The 9074-nt window shown below is 34.6% G+C and overlaps 1 protein-coding gene across 1 annotated transcript in view; it reads right to left on the bottom strand.

The window, feature by feature from the left end:
• Positions 1 to 611: 611 nt before the first annotated feature.
• Positions 612 to 9074, bottom strand: part of MAP3K1 (mitogen-activated protein kinase kinase kinase 1) — a 71539-nt gene continuing 63076 nt past the window's right edge. Inside the window, exons 15-20 of the mRNA XM_004422831.3 lie at positions 8735 to 8887; positions 7354 to 7516; positions 6082 to 6213; positions 5056 to 5198; positions 4176 to 4307; positions 612 to 3249 (exon numbers count right to left, since the gene is read on the bottom strand). Coding sequence (XP_004422888.3) covers positions 3100 to 3249; positions 4176 to 4307; positions 5056 to 5198; positions 6082 to 6213; positions 7354 to 7516; positions 8735 to 8887 — 873 coding nt within the window. The 3' untranslated portion in view covers positions 612 to 3099. The remainder of the gene's footprint in view (positions 3250 to 4175; positions 4308 to 5055; positions 5199 to 6081; positions 6214 to 7353; positions 7517 to 8734; positions 8888 to 9074) is intronic.

Here is a 9074-nt window from a genome sequence, read left to right as displayed (position 1 = left end):
CACCATTTGGCAACTATCAGAGTAATAATAATTCAATCAAGAAAGCTAAGAGCAGAGAGCTAAAGCTGGGTGAAGAACAAGGTATTTAGGTAGTCTCAAAGTATCATCTCCACAAAATGCTTACTATAATAAAGATGGAAGGGAAAAAGTAACTACAGTGGCAAAGCCTACTTAGATGATCACAATTAATATCACCAGCGTTGGGAAAAATTGACCTCATATGCCTCCTGGTATGACACACTGAAAAGAGCACAGCATCACCTCTGTGATATTCCTGTCACAAATGCATACACTGAATCGAATCATGAGGAAGCACCAGACAAACTCAAATTGAGGGACTTCTATAAAACAACCTGTAATCTTAAAAAATATTAAGGTCATGAAGGTCAAGGAAGAACCAAGGAATGGTTCTGGTTTGAATGAGACTGAAGAAACACGACAACTGAGAGCAACACGTGATCTTGGTTTGGATCTTTTTGCTATAAAGGACATAACTAACTGGGCAGCTGGCAAAACCTGGGCCTTTGGGTGAAGGGTATATGGGAGTTCTTTGTGGTGTTCTTAGAACTTTTTTGTAAATATGAAATTATTTCAAAATAAACAAAAGTAACAACCTTTGTCCAAAAACTTTTATTTACTATAAAGACAAAACACCAAAATAGGTACAAATACTATAAAATTGGTTCAATGGGGTAAAAATTTTAATTAAAATATCTCGATATATTTAAAATAACAAAGGATACATTTAAGCCAAATTTTCTTAACCCAGAGATTTTTTTTTGTAACATTTGCTTACACAGTAAGGTGCTAATAGAAGTTAGCCCTTAAGCCCTGGAAGTCTTAGGAATCATAGTTACACAGCAAATATAATTTCATTGTGAAAGTGAACTTTGGTAGAAGAAAAATCTATAGGACACCTGAGGTAGTAGAAACTGGAATAAACAGCAGTAGACGTTATTTACAACTTGAGTACCAAATAACATTAAGAACACAAAAATAATTACACAATACAATTTTCAGTCCAGCTTTGATCCAAAGAAAATAAGAATATTACATCACATTTGCATTGAAAACAAAACAAAACAAAACAAAAAACAAAACACAAAACACCACAATTACCAGCAAGCTGAGGGAACTGCAAACAAACTCAAACAATGGATTTTGACATCTAGAGGCAGTTTGAGTTTGAAATGTGGTGGGCATGGTGATCTACAAAGTAATACTGATTAGCTGAGGTTCCTCAGTTTATACAGTTTACATTTCTGTCAGACACAGTATTAATCTGACCAATGATCTTCCAGTACATAAAATGGCAAGAGTGCATCCTTTAAAGCTTGCACATGAGACACTTGGAAACAATCTTATTAGAACTGTGAAAATTCTAAGTAGTCAAAAAAAAAAAAAAAAAAAAAGAAGGTCAAGTACAACACATTTAGAGCTACCAAACTTCACATTTCAGTACTATTTTTAACTCTTCAAATATTGCCAATCTTCCAAAACAAAGGAATGTAAAATTTCACTAAGGAACACATTCACATAAAAAAAAAAAAAAACTGCCTTTTAAAAATTATATGCAATATATCCCTGTAAACTTATCTTGTAACTTATTTTACTTCCAATTTGTGTTGTACATTTAAAATGTACTTTATATAATAGCTTATTTAGTTTATCCTGAGTCTTTGAGAATAACCAATTCTATTTCATTCTGCAATAATTCAACTGGCTTCTGAAGAGTTAAAACTTAACATCTCAAGAAGTTGTATTAAATACTTAATCAGTACTTGATTTAAAAGACTCACAAAAAAAGGATAAAAGAGCTGCCATTTTCCTTCAGGATTCCATGCATCTGAATTCAACTCAGACGAAAACCATTAGATAACTGTGCAAAATCTAAAGAATTAGTGTGTAAATGAAATTCAATTTCACTTTTCGTTCTGAACACATTTTCCAACTTAAAAGCAAATTTATTGTTTAAAAACACTATTATTCGTTGACAGTTGAGTGATTAAGTAATTTTTTTAAATTACCTAGCAGCCAGGCCTACTGCAAAGAGATGATGCATGGTAGAAGGAAAACAGCAGTTATATGTTGTTATCAGTGGTGATGAATGATGGTTTGTTACATACAGAGTACGACTTAAATGGTGTGAAGTTTTCCTACAAGAGAAACTGATACATTAAAAAAATTCAAATAAATTTTCAGGTAATCTTGATCTTGGTTGTGAGCTGCATCACAGAGAATAGTTGATTTTCACTTAATTTATATTTAACCTGCACGAGAAGAGCAGTGACTAACTCAGTGAAGGTAGTACTTTATTATATTCCAATTTTAAAAACAAATCTGTATTTAAAAAAACTCTTGCAATAGCAAGATATTTAATAAACTCTAGTTCACACCTAGTTCTATTTTTTTTTTTCTGGTTTGAAAAGATCACCTTTCCCTGAATATTAAACAAAAATGAAGGTGAAATGAAAATATAGAACCATAAGTTCCAAAAACGAAATGAATGGGCCAACAGTAAAATGCACAATGAACCACAACTGCCCAGGCATTAAAAAAAATAAAGGTCAACTGTGGGTCATAAAGAAGTTATCAACTTTTAAAAATATATTTATTTACTGCTATTCATAGCATATTCTGACCTAAAACAGGCAGATACTGATTTTTATAGCCAGTGACAAAAAACTGAACAGAATTGCAGAACCCCCTGCTTTTGACCACAATATGAAATGGAAGAATAATGGAACATTAAAATAGATCCTGAGCCCCTCAGCTGCTAATATTGCTGCAAAGTGCTCCAAAAAAAAATTATGCTTCTGTTAATTAGTCATGCAAACTTCACTGCTTTCCTGTTCACCTAGGGCCAGTTCTTTGAAAGGCACGGTTTACAGTTTCTGCACAAATTGTGGACTTTTGCATACTAAGCTTAGGTACAGATCATGATTTGTCAATCACATACTTAGGTTAGGGTTCCCCACTGCTCTTGTTCATAGCTGTTCAGTGGCATGAAGGCCAACAGATTATCAACGTGGTTCCCCACAAAAGTTTTTTTCTCTTATTGAGCATCCTGTCTCCATTGTAGTTTATTTGTATAATTGGCTACCATGTAGTACGGAAGACTGGATGCTTCAGTAGCTCTCTTGATGGAGGTCTGTCCTGAGGTTGAAGTTCTAAACAACGAAGAGCCACATCTCGTAAACCAGGAGATAAATGTGAAGGGATTGATGGAGCAGTAGTTGCACTAGCAATCTGTAGGAGAAAACACCAGAGTGCTGAAGCTTTCCAAAATTGGAGCTTTTGGTATAGAAATACATGCATGTATATTTCATAACCTCTATATATGCATCCTGTACACAGAGGAATTGAAGCAGAAGCGGGTGAACTTTCTGCTAAGAAGGAGTCTACAGAAAATCTCACTAGCTGGATGGGAGGTTTCCTCTAAGAATCCTTCAAATTTTAGGATTTTAGAATTTGATCCAGTACATCCGGATCAGATGCATCTACAGTTTTCCTTACTGTCTCAAATAACAAAACTAAGTACATCAAAATGATTAGACAGGTAAAGTATTCACTCAAATGAATTCTGCTTTCCTCATATTCACTCTCCAAGATGGTTTGTCCTCTTTGCTTCACTGCAGTTTCTATTTTTCAGCACAGAGAGCTATTCAGAGTGAGAAAGACTAAACCTGGCCAGTCAATTTAGCACACTGGAAACACAAGTGCACTGATTTTTTCAGGTGATTGAGGAAGTTATATAAGCATGGGGAGGAATGGAGGAGATTATTGCAGGTTAGAGTTGCTGGGGGCCAGCTCAAAGGACTAATATCAGCCACTTTGCACAGAGGTGACTGTGTGTATTAAGTGCTTTACTCAGGCCCAGAGGTAATTTTATCTGCATAATAATCCCATGAAGTAGATGCTATCTCTACACCCATTTTATAAAACAAGAAAACAGAGGGTAGACAGAATAAGTAATTTTCCTAGTCACATGGCTATTAAAAGATAATGAGAACTGACTGTACATGCTGCCAACATTGACCATACCATATAAATTCCTGGAGATACATATATCTTATTTCAAGGAAGATATGCCTTCATTTTAGATCACAGTTAAAGAGAACCTGTGAAAATTTGTCTCCTCCAATTTTAGCAGAAGTAATTTTTATCTCAATTACCTTAAATATCAAAGCAAGATGATTGGAGTGTTTCTCTGCATTCCAAGGTGGTTTAGCACAAGCCATTTCTATAATAGCACAGCCAACACTCCATACATCACAGCTCCTACCATACTGCTGACCTCTTAGTACCTAAAATAAAGCAGAGAGTTCATTTGGAAATATGACTCATTAAAAAAAAGAGAAAGCCATTCTGTACTTATGGATTCTAGTTTTTTACTTCAGAGCAAAACATTGGTACAAATAGCAATTCCATGGACTACCTGATGTCTCATTTATTTCATTAACAAGCTTAATCTCCTATGTGGCACAAAAAATATTTTGGAGAATTGTGAGATTCTGAAGAAGAGTCACATCAAAGAATTTCAAAGCAGCCCCAGTGCACTTAGTAAACTACAGGGCAAGAAGACAACCAGTAATCACTATATATGAGTATGAAGAGTTCTTGAACACAACAGAAGAGGCCGACTTCAGAATAGCAACACTTAAACTTCTTCCACTGCTAATAAGACCTGCTTCTGTGTGCTCATCTGCCTTTGGAATAAAGAGAGAACAATTTTTAAAATTTCTATTATGTGTACTTTGGGTTGACTAGAAAGCAACTACTATAAATTACCCAACAATTCTCCAACAATTCTTTGTTAGAAATAGCCTTTAAGCAAATCTATTAAAACCTGTCTTTTAAAATTTCTCAAGACGGAGATGGAAAGACAAGGATTAAGGGATTGAAATCAAGAATATCATTAAAACCTTATTTTTAGGGCCATGGACTTCTAATTGGTAAGCACATAATGGATAACACTGCAAAATAATTTGGTATCATGCTGTCACACAGAACTCTAAAATATTTTCTTTCATCACACTCAAAACTGCTTCTCACCTCGGGTGCCATAAATGCAATTGTCCCCAATAACTGTCCCTGAAACTCTCCTGCACCAGTTCCTTTTGATGCCAACCTGGCTGCAGCTCCGAAATCTGCAATTCTCAGTCTCTGACCTGTGCTGTCAATTAGCAAATTGGCACCTGTCAACAAAAACAGCAAATGACCTTGTATATTAAAAACAAAAGGATAGATTAAAAACTCAGTAAAATACTACTAGTGAAATAGGACAACGACAAGAGAAGAAGTGGACTACATGTCAGAGATTCAGAGAAATCTACACTCTCTCTCAATTCATTTCATTATTGCTAAAGGCACACGGGTCTCTACAGTACAAAATAAATAAAATCCAAAGCCTCAGAGGGAAAATAGGACCAAGTATCAAGGCATAAGGAGATAAAGGCAGAGATTTAGTGAAACTTTAAATAATAGATGTTGAAAACCTTTAATATAATGATTCTCAACAAAAATCTTTCCTCCAAGTACCAATTTTACTGTGGTTTACATTTTAAGACAAAGTTCTGTTGAAACATACTGACCTAGACCAATTTAAGCTATATACTGTAATTTCATAATTATAGCTTAATAAAAAATTAATGTTATAAAATTACTTGAATCATGTCAGAAAACCAAAGTTGCTCTTAATAAACTGGACTGCAAAAGACTTGAAAGGATTTTTCTTAAAAGAAGTTTATAATATCCCAATTATTCTAAATAAAACCAGGAACGGGAACTTTTGGGTACAGTACATCATGAGACCAAGACAGGGAATCAGAGCCCTGGCTTCTATACTTGGTTTGCCATCAGTTAGCAGTAAGACTGGAAAAGTCACAACCCTTCTGAGGAAGGCTGGTTATATGACCCCAAAGGTTCGTTTCACTTCCAATTATTCTAGTGATTTGAATTACTCAGAAGAAAAATCCTATAGTTGATCTCAAGTTAGAAACTATCAACAAAGGTCCAAGTTTTAAAATTACATTTGTTTTGTACTTATTGCTTGTAGATAATAATTAAAAGAATTCCCACCTTTGACATCTCTGTGAATGATCTGGTTTTCATGGAGATATGAAAGGCCACGAAGTAATTGTTCAGTATAGTTAATAACTACTGATTCCTTGAAGGCTCCATATTTACTGAGCAAATGAGCCACAGATCCCCCTATAAGATGGACAAATAATAATTATCATAAACTTATCATAATTAAAATTGTTTATTACACTTTGGTTACATAAGCTTGCACTGCATGAGCTCACATTCACATCTGAAATGTTAAATTTATACTCTGCATTAGAAGTGAAACTGATTTAAAAACTAACACATTCCAGTAATCTCAAAACCTATCAATTAGGAGACATTTTCATGGAACCCTCATGAACTAATTTTCTGGAAGGTCAAGATTGCAGAAAGCTTTAAAAGTTAACAATTTTGGATGGAACTATTTCTGAAATGTACAATTCACCTCTTTTTGACCAAGATATACAAAATACCTTTCTTAATGACTTAAATAACCACTGCTAACATGTTATTTAGCAGAAGGTAACGAGAACAAAAGGAGCCAGAAGACCCAGAGTTACGCTTCATATCCTACTATTTACTAGCTCTGACCTGGGACAAGTCACAAACTCAATGAGCCTCATTTAAAAGTGTTTATAATAGTCAACCTAAATACAACAATCAACCCAGCTACAACCAACATCAGAGAGTATACTCAAGAACTGATTTGTAAATAGAGACACACTCTTCAAGCACAAAAAAACCTAAGAATTTAAACCAAGCACTTATCTATTTATTACATCCCGTCATTTTTTACTGTATACACTGTATGATACAAAATAAAACTCAGTCTTTATTGTTCAAGTAGATGACAAGGTTCAACTTTATGCTTCAATGCTAGCTTACCTATAATAAATTTTTCAAGTAATATCTTAATTTTATTTTTATATTTTCACGTTAAAACATCTAAATCTGTCCAATTAATGATGACCACCTGGAAAAATATGGATCTTCTACATAGTAGGTTTAAAAAAATTATTCCTATAAAACAATGTTATACAATCATTTTAAAAGAAACACTGAAAATGTTTAAAAGGTAGAGGTAATGAATATTTTATTTATTTTTAAATGAAAGACAAAACAAAGTATTTATAGTTCATACTACTATGTTAGGGGCAATTTGCTTTTAGAAATCCAAACTATTTAATAAAAATAAGTGTTCATTAAACTGTTTTTCCTAAATTTAATATCAAGCAGAAAGTTAAATCCATGTAGTATTATTTGTAATTTACGATGTGAACATACCTGCCATCCATTCAATGAAGAGATTATAATTGCTCTTCTCACATGTGGCTCCCAACATCCTAATGATATTTGGATGATTCAGATGGCTCATCATTCTTATTTCTTCTCTTAGTGCTTCCACTACTTCTTCTTGCTCAGAAGATGTATTTCTGACATATGTCACCTGTTTCAGTAAACGTGTTTACAAAGTTTTGAATTCTGATGAGTTTCTATTCACTAATTTCACTTACAATCTGATTTAAAATGGACAAATCCAAATTAGCTTATATATTAATAGCAGATGGCATTTATGCTCATGGATGCAATGTAGATACTTAATAAAAAACCAAGTCAAATTCTTTTAGACAATAAGAATCTAGCTTAAGAAGCAGTGAAATAGCAGGAAAACAACAAAAACATGGGACATAGCCAATCCTCCAAAACTGTCTGAAGATGGTAAAAAGTGAGAAAAGCCCAATCATGAGAGAAGAATCAACATGATTTAAAAATGAAAGCTTTAGGGCTGGCCCCGTGGCCTAGTGGTTAAGTTGGGCGTGCTCTGCTTCGGCAGCCTGGGTTCTGTTCCTGGGCGCGGACTTACACCACTCATCAGTGGGCATGCTGTGGTGGTGACCCACATACAAAATAGAGGAAGATTGGCACAGATGTTAGCTCATGGCAAATCTTCCTAAAGCAAAAAGAGGAAGATTGGCAATAGATGTTGGCTCAGGGTGAATCTTCCTCAGCAAAAAAAAAAAAAAAAAAATGAAAGCTTTATCATTTTCATATCTTGATAAGCGTATTCATTATAAAAAGTAAACCACAGAAATCCCAAGATAACGTTGCACCAGTAACACTGCTGAAAAGAGTATGGAATTATACTTCTATCAACTATAAAAAGCACAAATAAAAAAAAAAAACCTACAAAAGGCCCATCTTTTTTTTTTTGTGAGGAAGATCAGCTCTGAGCTAACATCTGATGCCAATCCTCCTCTTTTTTGCTAAGGAAGATTGGCCCTGGGCTAACATCTGTGCCCATCTTCCTCTATTTTACATGGGATGCCGCCACAGCATGGCTTGACAAGCACTGCGTCAATGCGTGCCTGGGATCCCAACCTGCGAACCCTCGGGCCACCAAAGCAGAGCACGCGCACCTAACTGCTGCACCATCGGGCTGGCCCCCACAACACTCATCTTGATGTTGCATCTTACAATAATCATGCTTCAATTTTTAAATAGAATTCATGATGCTTTTGGTGCTTTGGCAACATCTACTTTGAAATTTAGGTTTCTGAAAACTTAAAAAACTAATGTATATACAGGGACATATCCTTCATTCTTTTTATTTGCTCATGTTTTATTTTTATAATTTTAATCATTTATATGCTCACTAGATATTTACCTGTTTAACAGCCATTAAAGTTCCAGTTCCCACATCTTGAGCCTGATAACAAGAAGAAAATGCTCCAAGGCCTATCTGCTGACCTTTCAGCCATTCAGTGTCTTCTCTATAAGGTTGTTTTGCTTTGGTATGTCCTGGTAGAGTCTCTGGTGTCTACATAGTAAATGAAAGCAATCTTTTTACTGTTAAGTTAAAAGGGTAAGAGTTTGTGAAATTAGCCTGGCAAAATATTACTCTTGTTCAGTCTGGCTTTCCAAACCACCTATAAACTTGACTTCTGAATGGACATTGTTGGTGACCAATGTCAAATGCAGAAGTGATCACCATTATGGAATCAACC

Source organism: Ceratotherium simum, chromosome 18 (genome assembly GCF_057802395.1).
Source record: "Ceratotherium simum simum isolate JZ-2026a chromosome 18, ASM5780239v1, whole genome shotgun sequence".
Lineage (NCBI taxonomy): Eukaryota > Metazoa > Chordata > Mammalia > Perissodactyla > Rhinocerotidae > Ceratotherium > Ceratotherium simum.
Note: the sequence above shows the minus strand (reverse complement) of the source record. Positions and strands in the feature narration are given on the sequence as shown.